Genomic DNA, 27,780 nt, shown 5'->3' with positions numbered 1-27,780 from the left:
CCTTCATTTTCTTAAAAGTGTCATCTCTAGTAATTATGAAAAATGCAACCCTGTTTATTTTCTTTATGTCACTATTGTGAATGATGTTTTTTGTTTATCTCATTTGCAAGACGTGTAATTTTTTCTCTCTGAATGTTTTAGTTTTTAGTGTAAATATTGCTGTTTTTTGTGTAAATAAAGTGTGAAATAGTGTTTTTATGGTGCAAAAATGTCGGCTACTTTACGTTATCGTGGTGATAAAAACAATTTAATCGAATTGGCCAAGAATTTAGATGCTTTTAAGAAAGTGCCGGAAAAATATACAGAGACCTCAGAAATTGGTGGCACTTGTAAGTAAATGTTTGTTGTTGTTGTTTTTCATTCATTCTCTTTGTTGTGCGAAGACAGGTTGCGGGTTTTAAAAATAACTAAGCAGGGTTCGAAAAAAAAACAAATTAGGAAACGTTTTATGAGTTTTTTAATCTTCGTCTATTTTCAGTATCCCTTATCAGTCGTTTACTGATTATATTCCTAATCTACAAAGAAGTTATGTTCTATAAAGATGCCAAATTAAAATATCAATTTGAGGCAGATATAGACACGGAAAAAGTGCAAATGCATGTGGACATAACCGTAGCCATGCCCTGCAGTTCATTATCAGGTGTTGATTTAATGGATGAAACGCAACAAGATGTTTTTGCCTATGGCACCTTACAACGTCAAGGGGTATGGTGGCAATTAACGCCAGACGATCGTGCCGCCTTTGAGCGCCAACAATATCTGAATCATTATCGTCGAGAACAATATCATTCCATAGCTGATATCCTTTTCAAGGATATGATTAAGAGCAATGAGGCACATGAACAGGCCTTGGGGGATAATGGCAAACCGGTGCCGGAAGATCAATATGATGCCTGCCGTTTGCATGGTACTTTGGGTATAAATAAGGTGGCCGGTGTTTTGCATTTGGTGGGTGGTGCCATGCCGGTGGTTGATCTATTTGGTGACCATTTAATGATTGGTTTTCGTAGAATGCCGGCAAATTTTACTCATCGCATAAATCGTTTAAGTTTTGGCCAATATTCCAAGCATATAGTGCAGCCCTTGGAGGGTGACGAAATCTATATAACAGAAGAAGAGACCACCGTTCAGTATTTTCTTAATATTGTACCCACTGAAATACACAATACGTTTTCCACCATCAACACCTATCAGTATTCGGTAACCGAAAATAAACGGGTATTGGGTAAGTCGTTTTCTTTTATACATTTATTAAGACTTGAGTAGATTTTAGTTTATATTGAAACTTTTTAAAGATCCTGTACAAAATTCATATGGAAATCCTGGCATTTATTTTAAATATGATTGGTCGGCTTTGAGAATCATTGTGCGCACCGATCGTGATAATTTAATACAATTTATAATACGTTTATGTTCCATAATAGCGGGTATTATAGTTATATCAGGTAAGTTTTTAAAAAACTTTGAAAATTTTAATTTTTTTTTTTAACATAAAACTTTTAGGCATTTTAAATTATGTATTGGTTTCCATGCATAAAATTCTTTTGCAATCGTTTGCTCCTCAACTGCTGCACAAACGTCTCAAGGAAACTCCCGAGCATAGTCCTTTAGCTCCAGCAACATTACCAGTACCCGCTCATTCCTCTGTACCACCTCCAGTTGTGGTCACAAATGATTTGATAAGCAATGCTAATAAAATGTCTGCCCAGGTGACTGCTATATTGCCCACCAACTCCAAGGAATAATTATATTTGTTATATCTCTTTCTAATACTAAAGAATCTCCAAATTTTCTCATGTTTTGTTTATTTTTTATTTTTGTAAATTGTCTTATTATTAACAATAAAAAGTAATAATAAAATTAAAAAAAAATTATTGTACAATTTAAGGCAGTTTTATTAGTAGTACAATAACAAGCAATTTGCATTTAATATTCATAAACAGTTTTTAAATTTATAAAACAAATATTGTATGGAAATGTTCTTAAATTTAAAAATTGTCTGTGAATATATGGGCTAGCATTTACAAATCAATTCAGTCCATCATTTTAATATTAACTCGACTTTCATCTATATTTTCATAATTTCCTTTACGTCTATAACCCCCGCATATGGTTTTCAATATTTCCATGGTGGCCGATACCGATGTTTTCACATCTTGTGCTGAGCCCAAGCTAGGATTGAGTTCAACCAAGTCTACACCTTGTACTCGTTTAGTCTCACTTAAACTCTCCACTATATAGATGCCCTCGCGCAAAGATAAACCACCATAAACGGCGGTACCAGTACTGGGCGCCACCTTACTGTCCAAAGCATCCACATCAAAACTAACGTGTATTTTGTTATTAACATCCAAAGCATCCAGGGTCATTTCCATAATTTTAGCAATGCCATATTTATCGACGGACTGGAAGAGAAAAGAAAGTAAAAGGAATGGATTATACAAAATGTTCATTTAAAACTCAAGACTGGACAAGGGTATGTGTAAATTTAATACAAGCTTTAATCAAATTTAAATCTGATTTTTAAAATTATTCATGTTTATGATCAAAATATTCGATTAATCGAAAAAATTTACATAAAAATATTAGTTAAAACATATAATTTTTTATAAAATTTAAACGAATAATAAGAAAACCGAATAATTGATTAAAAAATGAATCGAATAAAAATAAAGAATTTATTTAAAACTTTTGCAGAATTTAATTTTCTATTTATATTTAAAGATTTTATTCCAATATTTTGTTATATAAACAGAAATTTGGACGATTATTCGAAAAACCGTTTTAATAAATATTTGATTAATCGAAAAAATTTACATAATTCGAGAATAGATTAAAAATATTAGTTAAAATATGCAATTTTTTATAAAATTTAAACGAATAATAAGAAAATCGAATAATCGATTAAAAAATTAATCGAATAAAAAAATCGGAATTTATTTAAAAATTTCATTTTCTATTTATATTTAAAGATTTTAATAAAAATGTTTGTTATATAAACAGAAATTTAGACGATTATTCGGAAACCCGTTTTAATAAATATTCGATTAATCGAAAAATTTTACATCATTCTAGAATAGCTTAAGAATGTTAGTTAAAATATGCAATTTTTTATAAAATTTAAACGAATAATGAGAAAACCGATTATTCGATTAAAAAATTAATCGAATAAAAATAAAGAATTTATTTAAAAATTGTGCAGAATTTCATTTTCTATTTATATTTAAAGATTTTATTTAAATTTTTTGTTATATAAACAGAAATGTAGACGATTATTCGGAAAACCGTTGTAATAAATATTGGATTAATCGCAGGAATTTGCAAAATTCTGGAATTGCATATGAATATTATATAAAATATCGAATTTTTTATAAAATTTAAACGAATAGTGAGAAAACCGAATAATCGATTAAAAAATTAATCGAATAAAAATAAAAAATTAATTTAAAAATTGTGCATAATTTCATTTTCTATTTATATTTAAAGATTTTATTCAAAATGTTTTTTATATAAATAGAAATTTAGACGATTATTCGGAAACCCGTTTCAATAGATATTCGATTAATGGAAAAAATGTACGAGAATTGCTTAAGAAAATTAGTTGAAATATACAATTTTTTATAAAATCTAAACGAATAAAGAGAAAACCGACTAATCGATTAAAAAATTAATCGAATAAAAATATAGAATTTATTCAAAAATTGTGCAGAATTTCATTTTCTATTTATATTTAAAGATTTTATTCAAAATTTGTGTTATATAAACAGAAATTTAGATGATTATTCGGCAAACCGTTTCAATAAATATTCGATTAATCGAAAAAATTTACATCATTCGAGAATTGCTTAAGAAAATTAGTTGAAATATGCAATTTTTTATAAAATTTAAACGAATAATGAGAAAACCGAATAATAGATTAAAAAATTAATCGAATAAAAATAAAGAATTTATTTAAAAATTGTGCAGAATTTCATTTTTTATTTATATTTAAAGATTTTATTTAAAATTTTTGTAATATAAACCGAAATTTGGACGATTATTCGGAAACCTGTTTCAAAGAATATTCGATTAATCGAAGAAATTTGTAATATTCTGGAATTGCATAAGAATATTAGTTGAAATATGTAATTTTTTTATAAAATTTAAATGAATGATAGGAAAACCGAATAATCGATTAAAAAATTATTCGAATAAACATTTTGTATTTATTAAAAATTTTGCAAAATTTCATTTTCTATTTATATTTAAAGATTTTAATAAAAATGTTTGTTATATAAACAGAAATTTAGACGATTATTCGGAAACCTGTTTCAAAGAATATTCGATTAATCGAAGAAATTTGTAATATTTTGGAATTGCATAAGAATATTAGTTGAAATATGTAATTTTTTTTATAAAATTTAAACGAATAATGAGAAAACTTAATAATCGATTAAAAAATTAATCGAATAAAAATTTAGAATTTATTTAAAAATTGTGCAGAAATTCATTTTCTATTTATATTTAAAGATTTTATTCAAAATGTTTTTTATATAAATAGAAATTTAGACGATTATTCGGTAAACCGTTTCAATAAATATTCGATTAATCGAAAAAATTTACATCATTCGAAAATTACTTAAGAAAATTAGTTGAAATATGCAATTTTTTATAAAATCTAAACGAATAATGAGAAAACCAAATAATCGATTAAAAAATTAATCGAATAAAAATTTAGAATTTATTAAAAAATTGTGCAAAATTTCATTTTATATTTATATTTTATTCAAAATGTTTCTTATATAAATATAAATTTAGACAATTATTCGGCAAACCGTTTCAATAAATATTCGATTAATCGAAATTCTGGAATTGCATAAGAATATTAGTTAAAAACGAATAATGAGAAAACCGAATAAACGATGTTCAGTTTTGGGAATTTTTTTATATACGAAATTTACTACAAATTCCAATTTTTGGAACTCTTATTTCTTGCTATTGGAAATTAATTTTATATTTCAACATATTTATATTTGAAAAGCTATTTACCTTTTATCCCTTTACACCCTTATTTACTTAGCATTTGTCTATATGTATGTATGTACAATGTTCACATATGTATGTTTTTTTTTTTAATTTACATTTTTTGTAATAATTTACGATAACGAGTTTTACGGTAGACACCAAATATAAATCCTATTTTCACAAATTTTTCAACAATGTATTTAAATGTGACAGCTACACAACGTTAAAATGAAAAATGTAAACATAAATTATGCGAAAATAAAATAAAACAAAAAAAAATAATAATGAACCATACCCTACCTTAACGAATACTTAAGCAAGGAATAGCCTTAAGGACAATTTTGGTGCAACGCAGGGTACAAATATAAAATAACATAATTTTATTATAATATAAAGGGTCTTTCAACTTTGACAGTTGATAGCGGACATATTGTTGAAGCTACATCTGCCGAACAGAACTAGAACTAGAACAGAACTAGAACAGAACTAGAACAGAACTAGAACAGAACTAGAACAGAACTAGAACAGAACTAGAACAGAACTAGAACAGAACTAGAACAGAACTAGAACAGAACTAGAACAGAACTAGAACAGAACTAGAACAGAACTAGAACAGAACTAGAACAGAACTAGAACAGAACTAGAACAGAACTAGAACAGAACTAGAACAGAACTAGAACAGAACTAGAACAGAACTAGAACAGAACTAGAACAGAACTAGAACAGAACTAGAACAGAACTAGAACAGAACTAGAACAGAACTAGAACAGAACTAGAACAGAACTAGAACAGAACTAGAACAGAACTAGAACAGAACTAGAACAGAACTAGAACAGAACTAGAACAGAACTAGAACAGAACTAGAACAGAACTAGAACAGAACTAGAACAGAACTAGAACAGAACTAGAACAGAACTAGAACAGAACTAGAACAGAACTAGAACAGAACTAGAACAGAACTAGAACAGAACTAGAACAGAACTAGAACAGAACTAGAACAGAACTAGAACAGAACTAGAACAGAACTAGAACAGAACTAGAACAGAACTAGAACAGAACTAGAACAGAACTAGAACAGAACTAGAACAGAACTAGAACAGAACTAGAACAGAACTAGAACAGATAACATTTCGAAATCGCTTAATGAAAGACCCTTTACATACATTTATACAGAGTACCTTGACAAAGTCAAAGGAGAACAACCCCTAAAAATCTCCCCCTCTTTTATTATGAAATGTTTGTTGTACTGTTGTGTTGTTGTTGCTGTAAATGTGGCAAAGGCATATGGAAACATTACAGATGTTGTAAAAACGTAACTAGCCATAGTTTTTTTTAACAATAAAAGCAACGACATACAAGGGTGGTTTGGTTGGCTTCTACTACTATTACTCTACTGTTCGTACGTGTCCTGATGATCATAAACCCCGTGTGATTATAACCTGAATCAAAAAAATAGTAAATTTGATCCTTTTGCCATCAAACCCAAACACACAAATACATACATACATGATCGTATGTATAAATAAGTGTTTTTAAGGATATTATTTATGTATTTGGAAACGGAGTGTGTTACTTACATCCATGGCATATGCTCGTATACCCAGCTTATTGAGAATGTAGGCTTCATAAGGGTCAATGTCCCTTAGACCAATGTAAACCAATTGATCGGCACGCAAGCTGAAAAAAGAAACAAAAGAAATTATAAGAATTTTTTTTTTCAAACAGGATACTTATGGATATAAATAAATAAAATTATACAAAAGTAAATTAAAGGTTAGAATTTTCATGCCAATTTCTATTGTTGAAAAGAAAGTTCAAAAATCGCTCGAGCCATAAACAAAGAACTTCTAGCAGAAGTCGAACTAATGATCATAAAAAAACATTTGTTACATATTTGTTCTTAGCGGCGGAGCACGACATTTTTGACCAGGCGTTACTGTTTTGTACGTTTTTTTTATTATTATTATTTTATTTGGAATATAATAAAAACGTGTTTGAAGCCTGTTTCTGATCCTAATCACGTTTCATGTCATAAAAAATATAGTTGTAGGGTTGATTTTATAAATTTCCAAATTATGTAAATTATAATCATATGTAAGTTTTAGAATTAAAAAGTACATTAAACTTTAAACTCACAATACACATGTGCTTGATTTGTTTTCCCATTGTTTTTCTACGTCTGTCTGGCAATGGCCGACATAATCAATCAATTCAAATTCAGGAGTTTTGTTTGACGTTTAACAGTTTTTTTTTTTTTTTATTTTCAATTATTTTTTTTTTACCCAAAAGGGTTGGTTTAGTTTTTGTTTTTCAAGAAAAAAAGCCCTTCAAGTGCACACAGCCTTTCTTATTACAATAAAGTTTTGAATAATTTTAAAAAAATTTTGAAATCATTACAAGTGCCACACAAAACTAATTTCTTTTGTTTTAGTTGCAATTGCCAGCTGTTAGGACTTTAATTGATTCTTATGCATTCAAAGTTTCTGATTTAATTCCCGAATGATTTGATAAATGTTCTATGGCACCATAAAGTTATCGATAATCATTCATTTCCGATACATTTTCTAGAAACAATTTTAATAATCGATCAATTAGAAACTAAAAGTTTGAAATTAAAGTTAATAATACATTTTCTATGAAAAATAAAAGTTATCTATAAGTTTTGCTATGAATAATTTAAATAATCAATGGAGTTTTTATAAACAATTTAAGTTATCGTTAAATTTTCTATAGAATAGTAAAGTTAGGTAACTGAGAGCAAAAAAACTATATATGTCTGTTGTCGAAAACCTAATTCATAAGTATCACCCGTATGTGTGAAAAGATAGTATTTTTTTTTCCATTTTATTGCTCTCTCCTTATTAGTACGACCTCAGTTTTATGATCAGCTAGCGACAGATCCATTTCTATCATAGCTTTATCTATCGTCTTTGTCACCATTACCAGCGCGCTTTGTCATCCGCAAAGCCAATAATGTTTGCTCTTTTTTTAAGGTTCAATCTCAAGACCCCATCATACATTACATTTCACAACAATGGTCCAAGCACCGATCCTTGTGGTACTCCCCTGTTATGTTGTGATCTCTCAAACCCTCATCGCTTTCATATATAAGAACTCTCTTTCGGAAGTAGTCATTTATTATTGCCACTAGATATGCTGAATATTTAGCCATACCAAAGCATTCACAATATTCACTCCCATCAATTTACTGCCATCAATTCCAGGAGCTTTATTTTGCGACAGCCAATTGAATTTGTGATAGTGTGACTTCTGGATAGTTGGAAGTTTCTTCAGAATTGTGGGTGTTCCATGTGGTAGCAGCCTGTTCTGGAAAGAAATAGGACATTATCTTTTGTCTCCATAGGCCAGGGTGTGCTTAAACATTTAAGTTTCTTCCTCAAAAGTTTATACGCCAAATCATTCCTTTCTTGCTGTAAGTCAATCATACAGCGTAAATTATTTGAGTCTGCTCAACTCAGATGGTCTAACTTGACAAACTGCACGATATCGAGACTCACCTGGCCCGTTTATGACCATCATAGGTCAATGTCCCTCACGGGGCTACCTTGGGCTAGGCTACAAGCTCTGATGTCAGTGCTCACGGGACATTGCTTGATAGGTGAGCATGCTAGGAGAATGAATACTCCATATAATGACTTCTGTAGAAGTTGCCATGATGAAGACGAGAATGAGACGATTGAACATCTCCTCTGTCTTTGCCCTGCCTTAGCAGGGGTGCGGACTGCGACAATAGGTAGTCCATTTTTGCACGGCCTAGCGGATCTATCTACTCTGGATGTCAGGAGGATGGATTCGTTCATTCGTGCGTCAGGTTGGTTCGGCATTGAACCCAGTTCTGACATGTGAAGGATCTCTTGAGGTCCTGAGCATGATCTTTAGGGTAACACAAAGGGATCAATTTCATGGACCCAAGTGAGCTGGTTGATAACTAGCTGCCTTTATAACCTAACCTAAACCATTCCTTTCTAAATCATTATAGATGTCCAAGAAATGTAATTACTTTATTACTTTATCATATTTTGCTGACTTAAGGGCCTTTTTCATTCTCTTCAATGTCTGGTGATGTAGTTCGATGTCCATTCTACCACGGGTTCTAACATAGCGTCTTCTGGGTCGGATACAGTCTTTTCCTCATTCCACCAAAACACAGGGGGTTTATTAACTCCACATTTTCTTTTCCTCATAGAAGCGTTGCACGAATGTGTCAAATATTATATGTTTTATATACTGATCAGCCATATTTTCGGGAGTACCACTTAAGTACAAGTCTTCCATATATATAGAGAACAAATGCTTGTCAAATGTGTTGTTAATTCTCGGATGGGTACTATTGTGGGTGTATCTTGCCTCTTTCATTGGATCTCGAACACCCCCATTCCGTGGATCAAGCTTTAAAATCTCCTGCTATTAATATAGACCTTCTTTCCATCGCATCATATGTTAATGCATTAATGATCCTCTTGTATTCCTCAATATCATAACTTGAAGGGATGTAACGACTATATATGAATATTCCAGAGAACGTAGCACGAACAAAGCCACACTCAGTAGTCATTGTATTTAGCAAGATATATCGCTAATCCAACATGGCGAATCAATATTGTTGTACTGTACTGGATATACTTACCACATTCATATCACGGACACTTTATCTCAATAAATCCTGCGCTTCTTCACAATGGTTCGCATTCAGTTATAGAAATCTCAAAGAGATTTAAGTGTATTGCTGACATACAGCTGATCCCGTGACGTGATTAGTGTCAGTTTCAGTGTCCTTACAGACCCTCTTCTCAACATCGAATACACAAACCTGAATACTCATTTGGACTTTTACATCTAGCTGCAGTGTGACCGAAATTTAGACATCTATAATATCATCTTGGAATAACTTTCTATCGTATACGACATACTATCCATCCTATGTGTATCTTTGAAACCCTCATAAGTTTACCATATCGTCCGATCCTCACAAATGTTTGTAAAAAAAATTAAGTTCATAAAACCTCATATATGGTGAAGGGTATAAAAAAACATACTGGAACCGGAAACTAGTTTTGTTGTCAATCAGTATGGTTTGAGAAGCAAGACTGAAACCCCTATGATTAAAAGAAGAAAACACTATAATAAAACCACAAAGCAACAATGTTTCGTGTCTAAGTGTTGTCTGTCTCTCTTTCAGTCTGAATGAATGACTGACTGTCTATTGTATGATTATGAATGAAATGAATTTGAACTATTTTGCTGAAACATGGCGAATACACAGACACAAAGATTTTATTTAGCTTTTATTTTTAGATATAAAAGAAACATAATAATAATTTATCATATATGAAAATCACAATAAAAAAGCTAAACACATGCCAAAAAACAAAGGGTCTATATTAAAAAACTACAGGGTATTTATATAAAATAATGTTATTTGACAGTGACAGTGAGCTTTAAAAACTTATGATTTAAAAAAACATTGGATTAGTTATAGATCGATCACTCGATCTGTTAATTCTTTTTGAGGAACTCTGAAAATGTCATAACCTAAAAGCTGTTTATTTGAGATTTATGATCTTTTTTTTTGCAAAATAAAAACTCTTATTTTGCAACCCTGTTTCAAAACAATGACGACAACAATTTTGAATCAAAAAAAAAACCTACTCGATTTGAATGTATGCGACATGAATATGGTCATACTTAAACGTTCATTGATCGCATAGTATCTGTCTGTCTCTCAATTTTGTTGTATTTTACTGTGTTCTTCCTCTATATTCTGCCACAATTGGCACACATTTTTTCTTTTTGATTGTTGTATTTATTTCATTCTTATTTTTTCTGATATCAAAACAAAATCATTTTCAACCACCTTTCAAACATTGCGTCGTTTTCAGACAATACATGAAAAAAAAAAAATGTTGAGAATGAGGAGGAAAAAATATATAAAGAATCTGAAACAATAACTAGACTTGTTGGCGGCGTTGTGGCAGGGACGGTAACGTATCGTCGTGCCATGTGAATGTCATACAAAAGAGATGTCATTAACACAATACAACTAATGTGAATAAGAGCGAGTGATCGAGCAACTGGCTGAGTTAGAGATCGTGTGTGTTGGTGTGATCTGGCAAATACACATGTTAGTTGGCTGAATGAATGGATGGATGGATAAATTAATGTTAAATATTGCAGATGTGCAATTTCACACAAACATATGCCGGGGGAACGAACACGGAGAGCTAGATTTATCGCCACATTGTTAATTGTCTAGCGACAAATAATTGGCATTATTTAGTTTTGTTTTATTGATACAAAAATTTCATTTGTTTTAAAGATTTGTTCTGGTTTTGAAGAAGCTGATCGTAGACCCTGATCGTATTTGACACGATCTTATGATTTTCTACATTTTTTCCAAATTTTATTAGATTAAAGAGGGGGAGAGGGGTTTCCGCTCTATGTGGATTTCTCTTTGGCCAATGGTTTCACTATTTTCTTATACAATAAAACATTAGAAATCGTTTTCTTTTAACGAAATTTCTACTTTAAATTCTCAACAAATTACTGAATTTACATTAAAATCTGATAAGAATTAATTAAAGTTTACTTTGGTTGTAACAGCAACATTTTTTTCTGAAATAAAAGTTTCCCTGAGGGTGTGCAACATCCATCCCCTCATTTAACTTAACACTTGTTAAGCAGAAAAAATAAGGGTATTTAAAACTGTACTGGCAAAAGTTCATAACTTCAGCATATTTCAAATAAAATAAAAATCAGGCAAACGCCGGTAACAGGCTTTTATGTTTTGTGTACAAAGAAGTACTTCTCTCGGGGTAGATCTGTAAAATAAAAGAGAGAGAGTGAGGACAAAAAAGCGCCGGAAGTAAACAAAGTAACAGTAAAGATATGGAAGTAGGACATTTTCAATTTAAGGCGATCAGAGGCGACTAAGTGAGGACCCTAATTACAAGGGAAAAATACTTAAATACCCAAAACACGAAGACAGGAAAGCTGTCAAAAGTTCAGTATCTTTTCCATGTCGAAAATTCCTTGCACTTAACAACACGATCCAATATTAAATTTGAAATACCTTCAGGAAGTTCAACCAGGCGAAGCGAACATTGACCTCAATTGAATTTGAAAAACTAGAATTGATCGTAAATGATTTTTATCAAATCGAATGAGTGCAATAATTGTTCACAGTTTTTAAATGATAGTAATAATTAATTTTAACTAGGAAAGTTATCTAAAATTCCAAGCTATTTTATGGGAGGTTTTCATCACAATGTAAAAGTAAACTTTCGAAAACTTTTTCTGCCTCCAACGACCACCATCGACTGTAGCTCTCAATAGCCACAAAAAAAAAGGCAAACAACCCCTCTTTGTTATGCAAAACAGGTACTGGAACGTGTGTCTGTTATACTTTCCTTGATTTGTTTCAATTCATTGAAAACTGCTCTGTATTTCTGTTGTAAATTTATATTTTTTTACATCCCTTGTTTAATTACAAAATATGAACGTATGTGTGCTGAACAAAAAACGGAAGTTGTAACCACGCTCACGTTTCTACGACACACAATTATAAACCCAAACTTGCGCATAGAGAGCAGCGGTAACATGCCGTCTAGTGGATTGCTAGGAATCATGCAGCATCTGTTATTGGAACTACATAATACATATATAGTTTTGCACGCGATTTATGCTACAAACCGTTTGATGACCTTTTCATTCTCGTATCTCAATAACCGACAGCCATTGGAATTGACATTTGGAACGAGGGTGCGGTTCGTAATATAACGCAATCTGTATGGAAGAAAACCTGCTCAAAATGGAGTGTGTAAACAAATCCTTTGGTCAAATTAAAGACAACAATTAAAACATAAGAAACAAAAAGGGTAGATAATGTAAATAGGATTTAAGCTTTAATCTTTTCGACCAAAATTTATTTGGAATATTAACTAGAAGAAATTGGATTTAATTCTTAAAGTCTAATTTCAACAACTTGGGCTCTTGTTTGTCGCAATTCCCTTCACATTCCTAAATCTAACCAAATAATGTTTTGGAAACATTGCTGTTCTTTTCGAGTTCTAGTTCTGTTCTAGTTCTGTTCTAGTTCTGTTCTAGTTCTGTTCTAGTTCTGTTCTAGTTCTGTTCTAGTTCTGTTCTAGTTCTGTTCTAGTTCTGTTCTAGTTCTGTTCTAGTTCTGTTCTAGTTCTGTTCTAGTTCTGTTCTAGTTCTGTTCTGTTCTAGTTCTGTTCTAGTTCTGTTCTAGTTCTGTTCTAGTTCTGTTCTAGTTCTGTTCTAGTTCTGTTCTAGTTCTGTTCTAGTTCTGTTCTAGTTCTGTTCTAGTTCTGTTCTAGTTCTGTTCTAGTTCTGTTCTAGTTCTGTTCTAGTTCTGTTCTAGTTCTGTTCTAGTTCTGTTCTAGTTCTGTTCTAGTTCTGTTCTAGTTCTGTTCTAGTTCTGTTCTAGTTCTGTTCTAGTTCTGTTCTAGTTCTGTTCTAGTTCTGTTCTAGTTCTGTTCTAGTTCTGTTCTAGTTCTGTTCTAGTTCTGTTCTAGTTCTGTTCTAGTTCTGTTCTAGTTCTGTTCTAGTTCTGTTCTAGTTCTGTTCTAGTTCTGTTCTAGTTCTGTTCTAGTTCTGTTCTAGTTCTGTTCTAGTTCTGTTCTAGTTCTGTTCTAGTTCTGTTCTAGTTCTGTTCTAGTTCTGTTCTAGTTCTGTTCTAGTTCTGTTCTAGTTCTGTTCTAGTTCTGTTCTAGTTCTGTTCTAGTTCTGTTCTAGTTCTGTTCTAGTTCTGTTCTAGTTCTGTTCTAGTTCTGTTCTAGTTCTGTTCTAGTTCTGTTCTAGTTCTGTTCTAGTTCTGTTCTAGTTCTGTTCTAGTTCTGTTCTAGTTCTGTTCTAGTTCTGTTCTAGTTCTGTTCTAGTTCTGTTCTAGTTCTGTTCTAGTTCTGTTCTAGTTCTGTTCTAGTTCTGTTCTAGTTCTGTTCTAGTTCTGTTCTAGTTCTGTTCTAGTTCTGTTCTAGTTCTGTTCTAGTTCTGTTCTAGTTCTGTTCTAGTTCTGTTCTAGTTCTGTTCTAGTTCTGTTCTAGTTCTGTTCTAGTTCTGTTCTAGTTCTGTTCTAGTTCTGTTCTAGTTCTGTTCTAGTTCTGTTCTAGTTCTGTTCTAGTTCTGTTCTAGTTCTGTTCTAGTTCTGTTCTAGTTCTGTTCTAGTTCTGTTCTAGTTCTGTTCTAGTTCTGTTCTAGTTCTGTTCTAGTTCTGTTCTAGTTCTGTTCTAGTTCTGTTCTAGTTCTGTTCTAGTTCTGTTCTAGTTCTGTTCTAGTTCTGTTCTAGTTCTGTTCTAGTTCTGTTCTAGTTCTGTTCTAGTTCTGTTCTAGTTCTGTTCTAGTTCTGTTCTAGTTCTGTTCTAGTTCTGTTCTAGTTCTGTTCTAGTTCTGTTCTAGTTCTGTTCTAGTTCTGTTCTAGTTCTGTTCTAGTTCTGTTCTAGTTCTGTTCTAGTTCTGTTCTAGTTCTGTTCTAGTTCTGTTCTAGTTCTGTTCTAGTTCTGTTCTAGTTCTGTTCTAGTTCTGTTCTAGTTCTGTTCTAGTTCTGTTCTAGTTCTGTTCTAGTTCTGTTCTAGTTCTGTTCTAGTTCTGTTCTAGTTCTGTTCTAGTTCTGTTCTAGTTCTGTTCTAGTTCTGTTCTAGTTCTGTTCTAGTTCTGTTCTAGTTCTGTTCTAGTTCTGTTCTAGTTCTGTTCTAGTTCTGTTCTAGTTCTGTTCTAGTTCTGTTCTAGTTCTGTTCTAGTTCTGTTCTAGTTCTGTTCTAGTTCTGTTCTAGTTCTGTTCTAGTTCTGTTCTAGTTCTGTTCTAGTTCTGTTCTAGTTCTAGTTCTGTTCTAGTTCTGTTCTAGTTCTGTTCTAGTTCTGTTCTAGTTCTGTTCTAGTTCTGTTCTAGTTCTGTTCTAGTTCTGTTCTAGTTCTGTTCTAGTTCTGTTCTAGTTCTGTTCTAGTTCTGTTCTAGTTCTGTTCTAGTTCTGTTCTAGTTCTGTTCTAGTTCTGTTCTAGTTCTGTTCTAGTTCTGTTCTAGTTCTGTTCTAGTTCTGTTCTAGTTCTGTTCTAGTTCTGTTCTAGTTCTGTTCTAGTTCTGTTCTAGTTCTGTTCTAGTTCTGTTCTAGTTCTGTTCTAGTTCTGTTCTAGTTCTGTTCTAGTTCTGTTCTAGTTCTGTTCTAGTTCTGTTCTAGTTCTGTTCTAGTTCTGTTCTAGTTCTGTTCTAGTTCTGTTCTAGTTCTGTTCTAGTTCTGTTCTAGTTCTGTTCTAGTTCTGTTCTAGTTCTGTTCTAGTTCTGTTCTAGTTCTGTTCTAGTTCTGTTCTAGTTCTGTTCTAGTTCTGTTCTAGTTCTGTTCTAGTTCTGTTCTAGTTCTGTTCTAGTTCTGTTCTAGTTCTGTTCTAGTTCTGTTCTAGTTCTGTTCTAGTTCTGTTCTAGTTCTGTTCTAGTTCTGTTCTAGTTCTGTTCTAGTTCTGTTCTAGTTCTGTTCTAGTTCTGTTCTAGTTCTGTTCTAGTTCTGTTCTAGTTCTGTTCTAGTTCTGTTCTAGTTCTGTTCTAGTTCTGTTCTAGTTCTGTTCTAGTTCTGTTCTAGTTCTGTTCTAGTTCTGTTCTAGTTCTGTTCTAGTTCTGTTCTAGTTCTGTTCTAGTTCTGTTCTAGTTCTGTTCTAGTTCTGTTCTAGTTCTGTTCTAGTTCTGTTCTAGTTCTGTTCTAGTTCTGTTCTAGTTCTGTTCTAGTTCTGTTCTAGTTCTGTTCTAGTTCTGTTCTAGTTCTGTTCTAGTTCTGTTCTAGTTCTGTTCTAGTTCTGTTCTAGTTCTGTTCTAGTTCTGTTCTAGTTCTGTTCTAGTTCTGTTCTAGTTCTGTTCTAGTTCTGTTCTAGTTCTGTTCTAGTTCTGTTCTAGTTCTGTTCTAGTTCTGTTCTAGTTCTGTTCTAGTTCTGTTCTAGTTCTGTTCTAGTTCTGTTCTAGTTCTGTTCTAGTTCTGTTCTAGTTCTGTTCTAGTTCTGTTCTAGTTCTGTTCTAGTTCTGTTCTAGTTCTGTTCTAGTTCTGTTCTAGTTCTGTTCTAGTTCTGTTCTAGTTCTGTTCTAGTTCTGTTCTAGTTCTGTTCTAGTTCTGTTCTAGTTCTGTTCTAGTTCTGTTCTAGTTCTGTTCTAGTTCTGTTCTAGTTCTGTTCTAGTTCTGTTCTAGTTCTGTTCTAGTTCTGTTCTAGTTCTGTTCTAGTTCTGTTCTAGTTCTGTTCTAGTTCTGTTCTAGTTCTGTTCTAGTTCTGTTCTAGTTCTGTTCTAGTTCTGTTCTAGTTCTGTTCTAGTTCTGTTCTAGTTCTGTTCTAGTTCTGTTCTAGTTCTGTTCTAGTTCTGTTCTAGTTCTGTTCTAGTTCTGTTCTAGTTCTGTTCTAGTTCTGTTCTAGTTCTGTTCTATTTCTGTTCTAGTTCTGTTCTAGTTCTATTCTCACGAAAGCTTATTATCGCTAAGGTATCAATATTAAAATTTTTTTTTGTTTACCTAAAAATATTTAAAATAAGATTCGGCACAGCCGAATATAGCTCTCTTACTTGTTTTCTTATAAAATATTAAAATTGTTTTATAACAAAATGTCTACTTTAAATTCAGAACAAATTACAGAGTTTGCATTACAATCTGATAAGAATTAATTAAAGTTTACTTTGGTTGTAACAGCATTTTTTTAGACATAAAAGTTTCCCTTAAATGTTGCACCCCCTCATTTAACATAAAACTTTTAAAGCGAAAAAAATAAGGGTAGTTAAAACAGGACTTGCAAAAGTTCATAAATCCAACCTGTAAAGACTTTTAAGTTTTGTGTTCAAAAGATTACTTCTCCCTGGGTAGATCTGGAAAACACATAGAAGAGTAAGGGCAAAAAAATGTAAACAAAGGAAGTAAACAAAGTAACACTAAACAAATGAAAGCAGGAAATTTTAAATTTAAGGCGATCATAGGCGACTAAGTGAGGACCCTAATTCCAAGGGGAAAAACTACCGTATTGAATACTTAAATACTCAAAATATAGAGACAGAATACATTAACTGCCGCAAATTCCTTGCGATTATCAACACGATCCATTTTAAACTTGAAAGACCTTCAGAAAGTTAAACCAGACGAAGCGAACATTGACCTCAATTGAATAACATTGATCATAAATGATCTTCATCAAATCCAGTTGTTCCGAAAAACTCACTTAAATAGGAGAGTTGACTGATTCCAAACTATTTACTCGCGGGTTTTTATCACAATATAAATGTAAACTTTCGTAGACTACTTCTGACTCCAACGACCACCATCGACTGTAGTTCTCAATAGCCACAAAAAAAGGCAAACAACCCCTCTTTGTTATGCAAAACAGGTACTGGAACGTGTGTCTGTTATGCTTTCCTTGATTTGTTTCAATTCATTGAAAACTTCTCTGTATTTCTGTTGTAAATATATATTTTTTACATCCCTTACTTACATAATTACAAAATATGAACTTATGTATGTATGTATGCTGAGCAAAAAAACGGAAGTTGTAAACACGCTCACGTTTCTAAAACACGAAATTATAAACCCAAACTTGCGCACATAGAGCAGCGGTAACATGCCGCGGCATGCCGTCTAGTGGATGATTGCTAGGAATCCTGCAGCATCTGTTATTGGAAGTACATATATAGTTTTGCACGCGATTTATGCGTTTGATGACCTTTTTATTCTCGTATCTTAATAACCGACTGCCATTGGAATTGACATTTGGAACGAGGGTGCGGTTCGTTTAAGTAGATATATTGGAATTATATAACGCAATCAGTGAGGAAGAAAACCTGCTTAAAATGATGCGTGTAAACAAATCCTTTGGACAAATTAAAGACAACAATTAAAACATAAGAAACTAAAAGGGTAGATAATATAAATAGGACTTTAAATTTATTTTAAGCAACTCAAACCAAAAAAAATAGTCAAAAAAATCACACATACGAAAGTTGTTTTTGTTTTCACACACAAATACATTCTCATCACTTAGGTTTTTTACAACTGAGTTAGGTCTTTGACAGGAGAGTACATATTGTATTTATCTATGATAGAAATACATAGATAAATACACATAGATCGGAAACTCTCATGTCAAAGACCTAACTCAATTGTCAAAAACCTAAGTAGGCAGAATGTATTAATTTTTAGGTTTGAGTTTCTTTCTAAGTTATTTACAGACGACAATGCTGAATATTAATATTTGTCATCGTCTAAAAAAAAATTGTACCTATTCGATTTTCGAAAATTACGAATGATTATTTTAATTTACGGTCGGTATTGAAAATACTTTATTTTCATATGTCAAGAAAATATAAAATAAAAACAAAGTTTGGAAAAAAATATCTATCAACAAACAAATAAAATATTTTAAATTTAAAAAGTATTAATACAAAATTTAAATATAATTTCAATATTTATTCAGAACTAAACAAATAAGGAAATATCCTTTCTTTAATAACTTACTGTAATCCTAAATATTAAAAACATATACAACAAAATAATAACTTCCAGCTTCCTTGTTTGTTTTGTTAAGTTTTAAATTACATATTCCAATATTTTCGACCCCTTTTTTCCACACAAAGCATGACATTTCCAACTCCCTAATATTTCACATATTATAATTACAATGGGAAACCCTGCTGCAAATATGAGAGCACACAACAAAACGAAAAGCAAGCACTAGTTATCTCTTTTCCCTTACCGGCAACTAAATATGTAAACAATGCAAAGAGAAAGCGATAACCGTATAGAACAGTGTGTAAGCAGCCATTTTGGAATTTTCTTTTGGCAAGAAGAAACGAAGCACATAAGAAGGAACAATAATGTATAGAGAATCATTTTATAATAAACGTTCGTTGGCAGCAGACGCATTTTGATCGTTGAAAACAGAAAAATAAGTTGTGAAAAATTAAAAATTTATTAAAACTAATCATTAACAAATAAAGTATTTATTAAAATATTTAAACTAAAAGTTATACACTTTATAAATAATTAATGAAAAGAAAACAAATTGGCAAAGCGAACTTGTTTCACTCGTATTAACAAAAAAAAAACGTATCTAAAATCCATAGAAGATAAACTGCAAAGAAAACGGAAAAAAGTGTATCTGTATCTATAAAATATCCGAAAATTTAATAGAAAAAAATTAGAACACACTTCCAGTCTACAAATTAATCAATAAAATACTACAACACAAACTATTTTAGAAAAATTATTAAACTTTAAACACAAGCCAAAAAGAAATTTCTTAATAATTGTGTAACAACTATTAGCTGAACAATTTTAAAATAATTAAAACAAAAAAAAAACACTACTCATTATAAGAATAATAGCAACAAAAGAGAATATCAAATAATATTTATTAATGAAAGCAAAAAAAATTAGCAAATTAGCGAAAATATTTTTGTATTAAATTGTACAAAAATCAAACAAGCAAATAATAAAATATTTGAAATAAATCAATAAAATCGATTTTCATTGTTGCAAAAGAAAAAAAGAACACTCCCCGTGGGTTAAGTACAAAAAAAGCAAAAAGGAAAATACAAAAAAAGAAATTAGAAGTGAACCAAAACCAAACGTACGTCTACGTCCGCCATCATAGTTTACATACAAAAAGCAACAACAAACATCATTTTTGTCTAACAAAAATTGGAAAAAAAAACCTAGTAAAACAGCTCTAATCAACGTCTGCGTCTGCTGATTTTACAACACACGCAAACTCATACCATCATATATATACACACACACAACCATACAAACAAAACTAACAACAAAAACCTAACAAATACAAATCGTGGGAGAGTGGAAAACGAGATTGATAATACAAATCTAGCGAAATAACAAAAAAAGTTTCATATCTTTTAATAGCAGCCACTACAAAAACAAATACAAAGCAAAAGTAAGTATAGAAAAAAAAGGAAAAAACATTTTCCAACACCCTTTCCTCTTCCAAAACCACCACTCTTCCAATATCCCCCCTATTCCATTACCCACCCACCTTTGAATAAAAGTCTAGCAAGGGTTGTTGTTTTTTGTTTCTTTTTTTTTGGTTTGTTTTCATTTTAAGGGATTGTCATGTTTACCGTTTAGTGCTCAATTTTATTATGAATTACAAGAGAGAGAGCAAACAATAGATTTCTTATTGATATTTTTGTCAAAGTTTACATTGCAAATTTGAGTGATTTTGCTAGGTATTGAGTTAGTTGCAAGCGGTCGTGTAATAAAGAGGTTTAAAGGAAATTAGTTTGTCTACGTAAAATTGTGAAAAATTTACCAAGTGTTTAATAAAAATTCGGGTTTCTTTCAATAAAATATAAAAGTATGTAAATAAATGTAATAGTTTTCAATAAAATTTGTTTAGTTGTAAAAGGTTTTTATATAAATTTGCTAAATAAAATATTTACTAATGGAGTTAGGTTTTATTAAAGTATAAATAAATAAATTTAATATAAAAATCAACAAAACTAAAATCCAATTGTAAGCTAAACTCTAAAAATTGTGTATTCGGAGAATCCTTTAATCGATATTTACCAGATTTTAAAACACTTTTGTGCATATTGCTCTTACATAGAAACAAAACTGCGCGTATTCATAGTCGGGGAACATATTTCTAATAAAAAAGGTTCTCTTTTTTTGCTGTATACCAGCTCATAAAACTCTTTTTCATATTACTGCTTATATATTGAGAAACATGGGATATTTTGGAGTTAGGCGGAACTGTAAAAGAGAAAGACGTTTCTAGAATATTTAAAACAATATTAACTGGGATTTAGTTTGTTTGGTCATGCCCGGGAAATCATAAACTAAACTTTTCATTCTCAGGAGTTACCGGAATTTTTTTTAGTTCTAAACCGGTATAATTATTAAAATAATAATTCAAAATTCAAGAATGTATGTTCGTTTCGAAAAATAAATTCAGAATAAATGTAAATAAACAAATTTAAAACCGCTATACCACTACTTTCTCTAAATATGAATACCGTTCGAAGTTTTTAATGTTAAATATCTTAATCATAAAGAAAATATACAAGAAAAAACCTCAAACACACATAAGAGTATTGTTTTTATTTTCACATAGTTTTTTTTTACTTACATTACATTACAAAAACCAAAATGATGAGGTTTTTGACAACTGAGTTAGGTCTTTGATAGTAGAGTTTCCGATCTATGGTCTTAATAATTCCTCTTAGGTTTTGACACCAGAGTTAGGTCTTTGATAGGAGAGTTTCCGATCTATTATCTTAACAATTCCTTTAAGTAGTTGAAATTTAAATTTCTATAAAGTCGCCTTGAAAAGAAAACTTAATTTTCCTGTTTTAAATAAACATTTGTGAATGTAATAACCAAGGAACTAGCTCTCCCCCCACTAAATTTCAGTTAATTTATCCAATAATATTTAAAACACAGGAAATAAAGCACGTGGTTAAATAACAAAAAACCACTAAAATTTATTGTTAATTCAATGACACAATTTTTAGTTGGGGTGACAAAAAAAATATCAAACTATTGGATTGGCAACAAATTACAATGAAACTTTTTTTTTTGTCATGATAAACGTCAAAATGGTTGTCAAGATTAAAAATTTATCTGGTATAGTCTTTATTTATTAGTATTATTACTTCGTTATGACAAAATTGTTAGTGCTTTAGTTGTTAGACAATTTATCTTGACAGCAAACGTCAATAATTGTTATGATAATTTTTTTGTCTAGTATAGATAGGGGTTAAAGAAAGACAACTGACAAAATTTCATCAAAAAATGTGTATTAATCGCTGCTATACCTCCACTTTATTTATATTTTATTAGTATTTTCCTAGGTTGATTGTCATTACATTGTTTTTTTGTAAATAATTTAACATTTTTAATTTATTTTCATCAATTTTCATCAAAAAAATTTAAATTAGTTCAAAATTAGTCTATTTCTATGGTTTTAAAGACCTAACTCAGTTGTCAAAAACCTAAGTAGTGAGAATATATTAATAAAAAAATATGTAAATACAAAATTAGAAACAGGTAGTTCAAAATTTTTCTATTTCTATGGTTTTAAAGACCTAACTCAATTGTCAAAAACCTAAGTAGTGAGAATATATTAGTAAAAAAACTGTGAAAACAAAAACAACATTCGTAGATGTGATTTTTTGCGTACTTATTTTAAGATTTTTTTCTAGTTTCCGCTCTATGTGTATTTCTCTTTAAATATAATTTCTTTTAAGGGTAGTTTATGGCAATTTTCGCATATTAGAATTATTTTAGTTTACACCATCTTTATATAACAAACATTAAATAAAAACCTAGTAAAATAGCTGAAATCAATGTCTGCGACTGCTGATTTTACAACACATTACGCATACAAACGAATACCTAACAAATACATATCGTGGGAGAATGGAAAACGAGATTGATTATACAAATCCGGCGAAATAAAAACGAAAAGTTTAATTTCACATCTTTCAATAGCAGCCACTACAAAAACAAAATACAAAGCAAATGGAAGAAAAATCATCTTCCAACACCCACCCCCTTTGAATAAAAGTCTAGCAAGGGTTGTTGTTTTCCTTTTGTTTTGTTTGCTTTTTAAGGGATTGTCAAACTATGTATGTTTGTATGTATTCATTATGCGGCTTTATACAGAATTAAAAGAGAGAGAGAGAACATATTTTATTGTTTGTGTTTCTCAAAGTTTACATTGTAAATTTGCGTTATTTTGCTAGGCATTAAGTTGTCAGTGGTCGTGTAATAAAGAGCTGTAAAAGAAATTAGTTGGTCGGCGTAAAATTGTGAAAAACTTACCAATAGTTTAATAAAAAAATAGAGTTTTGTTTAAAAAAAATATATAAAAGTATGTAAATAAATAAAAAAATTAACAAATCTAACTTTAATAAGAATTTCCAATATAAAAGTTGTTCACTAATATAAAGTTTCATAAAGTTTTCAATAAAATTTTCTAAAAACTAAGTATTTCTACTAATAAAGTTAGAATTTTTATAATATTTTATGGATTAGTGTTAAATTATATTAAAAATTCAGTTTTGTTTCAATAAAATATTAAAGAATACATTTAAATACTTAAATAAATTAAATACAAATCTAAATTCAATAATATTTTCTATATAACCCTCATTATCTTAAACTATAGTTATGTTTTAATTTAAAGTTAAACTGACAGTTTTCATACAAAAATTAAATTAACAGAATTTGTAAAAATTTTAGGTTTTGTTAAAACTTTGTAAGAAACCTATAAAAATTTGTTTAGTTTTGAAATACTTAAGACAGAAATTTACTTAAAACTATGTACCGACATATTTCTACTAATAAAGTTATGATTTCAAATTGAATATATCTTTTATCGTAGACAAATCTTATCTGAAATTCAAATTAAAAATTGTCATTAATAAGTTCAAAGATATTATAACATGCTTTATACAAAACTAAAATCAAATTGTAAGCAAAACTCTAAAATATTGTGTATTCGGTGAAACCTTTAATCGATATTTTCCAGATTTTAAAACAATTTTGTGTATATTGCTCTTATTAAGAAACAAATCCTGCGCGTTTTCATAGGCGGGGATAATATTTCTAATAAAAAACTTCTCTTTTTAAGCTGTATTTGCTCTTAAAACTCTTTCTCATATTATTGTTTATATGTTGGGGAAACATGCGCGGATATTTTGAGTTTTAAGAATCCCTAAAAGAGATAAAAGTCTTTTATAAGAAAGACATTTCTATAATATTTAAAACAATATAAAATGGGTTTTAGTTAAGGTTCATAAATACCAAGACTTTTATCATTCCCGGGAAATAATAAAATAAACTGTTGGTACTTTTCTTAAAAAGATTTAAAAGGTCCGTCTAAGTTTAATATGAAAAAATGTATAGTTCGTTTCAAAAAATAGATTTAGAATATATATAAACAAATTTAAACCAGTTATTGTCATTATTTTCTCGAATCCAGAGACCGGCAAACAAATGCATATAAAGTTTTTGGTTTTTTACAAAGTGTGAGTGAATGTTATTGTGAAAAAGCACGATCTCTTCTCTCAATATGAATATCCTTCGAAGCTTTTAATGTTAAACATCTTAATAATTCCTTTAAGTAGCTAAAATTTAAGTTTTTATAAAGTTGAGCTTAAAGAAAAGTTTATTTTTCTAATTTAAATGAACATTTTTGAATGTGATAACCAATTGCGATAAATATTTAAAAAAAAGGGAAGAAAGCTCGTTGTTAAACAACAAAAAACCAAACAATTTTATTGTTAATCAAATGATTCAGTCTAAATGACACAATTTTTCTGTAGGGCTGATATATTTTTGATTGGGATGACAAAAATTAGATTATTTTAAATGTCGAACTATTTGATTGGCAAACAATTATAACGAAACTGTTTTAGTTTTGCAGAAATTATACTGGAAACTTCCCGAAATTTCCCATAAATATCTAAAAAAATATAAAATATTCCCGGGAAGTTTTTGTCGATTAGGAATCCTTGTTTTCACAAAATTTCATCCTAAAATGTTTGTTAATTGCTCCTTTACATTAATTCTTTTTATATTTTATTAGAATTTTCCTCGGTTTTCATTTCATTACATTGTTCTTTTTATGTTTAACTTATTTTCATAGTTTTTCATTAACAAAAAACTATATAAATTCAAAATTTGGAATATGTAGGTAGTTGAAAATTTTGCATTAATGCTGTAAATCGCCTTTGTAGTTTGTATTCCCCTGGATTTAAATACAATTTCTTTTAAGGGTAGTTTATTTTTGTGTTAATGGCAATTTTAGTTTGTTTATATTTCTAAAACATCTTTATGTAACCACCCCTGCTTGTAATATTTTGCTAGCAACGCACTTTAAAGAGGCAGGCATAGTTTTAGGGGTTGTTTTTTTTTGTTCTCTTTTATTTTCATTTATCGATTTTTTTTATTGTTTTCATTTGCTTATTTATTGTTTTTTATTTATTTATTTATGTGTATTTGTTTCTTTTATTTTTTGTATTGCAGTGGATTTCATTATGGCTAGTCCCGGAAATGATAATCAAACAGCCATTATGCCGGCTACAAATGCCGCTGCCGCCGCCGCTGCTGCAGCTGCTGCGGCAGCCGCAGCGGCCGCTGCATCTCCAGCACATGCGGCCGCCGCACAATTGCAACAACAGCAGCAGGTGCAGCAAGCCATCTTACAAGTGCAACAGCAGCAAACACAACAGGCTGTGGCTGCAGCAGCTGCCGCTGTTACCCAGCAGTTGCAACAAAATCAAGCCAATGGCAACACGAATGGCGCCACCAATGGCTCCACCGAGACACGCACCAATCTCATTGTCAACTATTTGCCCCAGACCATGACGGAAGACGAAATCCGTTCGCTATTCTCCAGTGTGGGTGAAATTGAGTCGGTAAAATTGATACGCGACAAATCACAGGGTTTCATGGATCCCCTAAATCCCCAACCATCATCCAAGGGCCAAAGTCTAGGCTATGGTTTTGTGAATTTTGTGCGGCCCCAAGATGCTGAACAGGCGGTCAATGTACTAAATGGTTTACGTTTACAAAACAAAACCATTAAGGTGTCATTTGCTCGACCCTCGTCGGACGCCATCAAAGGGGCCAACTTGTATGTGTCTGGTCTGCCAAAGGCCATTACACAACAGGATTTGGAACAAATCTTTGCTCCCTATGGTCAAATAATTACATCACGCATTTTGCAAAATGCCGGCAATGATATACAAACCAAGGGTGTTGGATTCATACGCTTTGACAAACGCGAAGAGGCCACCAGAGCCATAATAGCTTTGAATGGCACTACCCCACCCAATTGCACCGATCCCATTGTGGTGAAATTCTCCAATACCCCTGGCAGCACAAGCAAGATCATCCAACCCCAATTACCGGCCTTTTTGAATCCCCAATTGGTAAGGCGCATTGGCGGTGCCATGCACACCCCCGTTAACAAAGGTTTGGCCCGTTTCTCGCCCATGGCCGGCGATATGTTGGACGTTATGTTGCCCAATGGTTTGGGTGCGGCAGCAGCAGCGGCCACTTCTCTGTCCAATGGTCCCGGCGGTGCTTTTCCTATTTTCATTTACAACTTGGCTCCCGAAACTGAAGAGTCTTCGCTGTGGCAACTATTTGGCCCCTTCGGTGCTGTGCAATCGGTGAAAATCGTCAAAGATACCACAACAAATCAATGCAAAGGTTATGGCTTTGTATCAATGACCAACTACGATGAGGCAGCTATGGCTATTAGAGCTTTGAATGGTTATACACTGGGTAATCGTGTTTTACAAGTCAGTTTTAAAACCAACAAACAAAAGTAAATTTTACATAATTCTTTTTTTGCTCTAATTTCTAATAATTATTAAACGTAAACATAAATTTTTCACTCTAAAGAAGAAAAAAAAGAAACGTATTGAAAAACGAAAATCCACACATAACATACATACATACACATTACATACATTTAAAAACCGACAGACATGAAAATAGAAATATCTAAAACCCTTTAAAATACATACAAATATAAATATACATAGAGATATATAGATATTAAAATATGACATAATGTGAGAGAAAGGTAAACAGAAGAATGAAGGATAGACAGAAAGAAAGTAAGAAAAATGCGAGAGAGTGATTTAAGGGTGGCATTATTTAAAACCAAAACAAAGCCAAAACTCTCTTTTTTTAAATGTCCTTTTAGATTCAGGGATGGAAAATGAAATAATATTCAAAGTAGTAATTTTTAAATAACTGTTATACAGAAGATTTTCTATAGAAAAAACTGTTATACGCAGGATTTTCTATAGAAAAACTGTTATACACAAGATTTTCTATTGAAAAAACTGTTATACAGAATATTTTCTATAGAAAAAACTGTTATACTCAAGATTTTCTATAGACAAAACTGTTATACACAAGATTTTCTATAGAAAAAACTTATACAGAAGATTTTCTATAGAAAATATTGTTATACTGAAGATATTCTATAGAAAAAACTGTTATACACAAGATTTTCTATAGAAAATATTGTTATACACAAGATTTTCTATTGAAAAAACTGTTATACACAAGATTTTCTTTTGAAAAAACTGTTATACACAAGATTTTCTATGGAAAAAACTGTTATACACAAGATTTTCTATAGAAAAAACTGTTATACAGAAGATTCTCTATAGAAAATATTGTTATACTGAAGATATTCTGTAGAAAAAACTGTTATACTCAAGATTTTCTATAGAAAAAACTGTTATACAGAATATTTTCTATGGAAAAAACTGTTATACAGAAGATTTTCTATAGAAAGTATTGTTATACAGAAGATATTCTATAGAAAATACTGTTATACTCAAGACTTTCTATAGAAAAGACTGTTATACACAAGATATTCTGTTGAAAAAACTGTTATACACAAGATTTTCTATAGAAATGACGGATTTTCTATAATAAATACTGTTATACACAGGATTTTTCTATAGAAAATAATTTAGCTATAGCAGAAAATCGTGCTGAGTCTAAAAGATTTTGAATATAAAAAACCTACGATCATAACATCTTTTCCATTCCTGAGAGAAGAAGTAGACAAAGCTCTCTGTTTGAAATAAGGAAAGAGAACTAAAATACAAATAATGCATGTCTTTATTTTACAACAGGAGAAGTGTAAATGAAATATTTAAATACAAAATCTTAACAAAAGGATTTTTATCAATTAAAATTAAAAAATTTATCAAGAAAATCATTAATTATTACA

The 27,780-nt window shown here is 30.9% G+C and overlaps 3 protein-coding genes across 3 annotated transcripts in view; 2 read left to right on the top strand and 1 right to left on the bottom strand.

The window, feature by feature from the left end:
* Positions 1-130: 130 nt before the first annotated feature.
* LOC135957273 (endoplasmic reticulum-Golgi intermediate compartment protein 2) lies at positions 131-1,871 on the top strand. Its single transcript, XM_065507993.1, has 4 exons — positions 131-329; positions 479-1,225; positions 1,296-1,445; positions 1,504-1,871. Exons 1-4 carry the CDS (start codon positions 209-211, stop codon positions 1,743-1,745), a joined length of 1,260 nt encoding a protein of 419 aa, XP_065364065.1. The 5' UTR covers positions 131-208; the 3' UTR covers positions 1,746-1,871.
* arg (arginase) overlaps positions 1,789-27,780 on the bottom strand; it is a 48,032-nt gene continuing 22,040 nt past the window's right edge. Inside the window, exons 4-5 of the mRNA XM_065507995.1 lie at positions 6,582-6,681; positions 1,789-2,405 (exon numbers count right to left, since the gene is read on the bottom strand). Coding sequence (XP_065364067.1) covers positions 2,034-2,405; positions 6,582-6,681 — 472 coding nt within the window. The 3' untranslated portion in view covers positions 1,789-2,033. The remainder of the gene's footprint in view (positions 2,406-6,581; positions 6,682-27,780) is intronic.
* Positions 18,873-26,620, top strand: elav (embryonic lethal abnormal vision). Its single transcript, XM_065507992.1, has 2 exons — positions 18,873-19,941; positions 25,041-26,620. Coding segments are annotated over exons 1-2 (1,314 nt in total). The 5' UTR covers positions 18,873-19,940; the 3' UTR covers positions 26,354-26,620.

The sequence above is a fragment of the Calliphora vicina genome, chromosome 4, assembly GCF_958450345.1.
Source record: "Calliphora vicina chromosome 4, idCalVici1.1, whole genome shotgun sequence".
Lineage (NCBI taxonomy): Eukaryota > Metazoa > Arthropoda > Insecta > Diptera > Calliphoridae > Calliphora > Calliphora vicina.
Note: the sequence above shows the minus strand (reverse complement) of the source record. Positions and strands in the feature narration are given on the sequence as shown.

Coding starts and splice junctions, on each gene's coding strand:
- LOC135957273 (XM_065507993.1), top strand. CDS start 209: ATGTCGGCTACTTTACGTTATCGTGGTGATAAAAACAATTTAATCGAA. Junction 330..478: donor CTCAGAAATTGGTGGCACTT/GTAAGTAAATGT, acceptor GTCTATTTTCAG/TATCCCTTATCAGTCGTTTA. Junction 1,446..1,503: donor GGGTATTATAGTTATATCAG/GTAAGTTTTTAA, acceptor TAAAACTTTTAG/GCATTTTAAATTATGTATTG.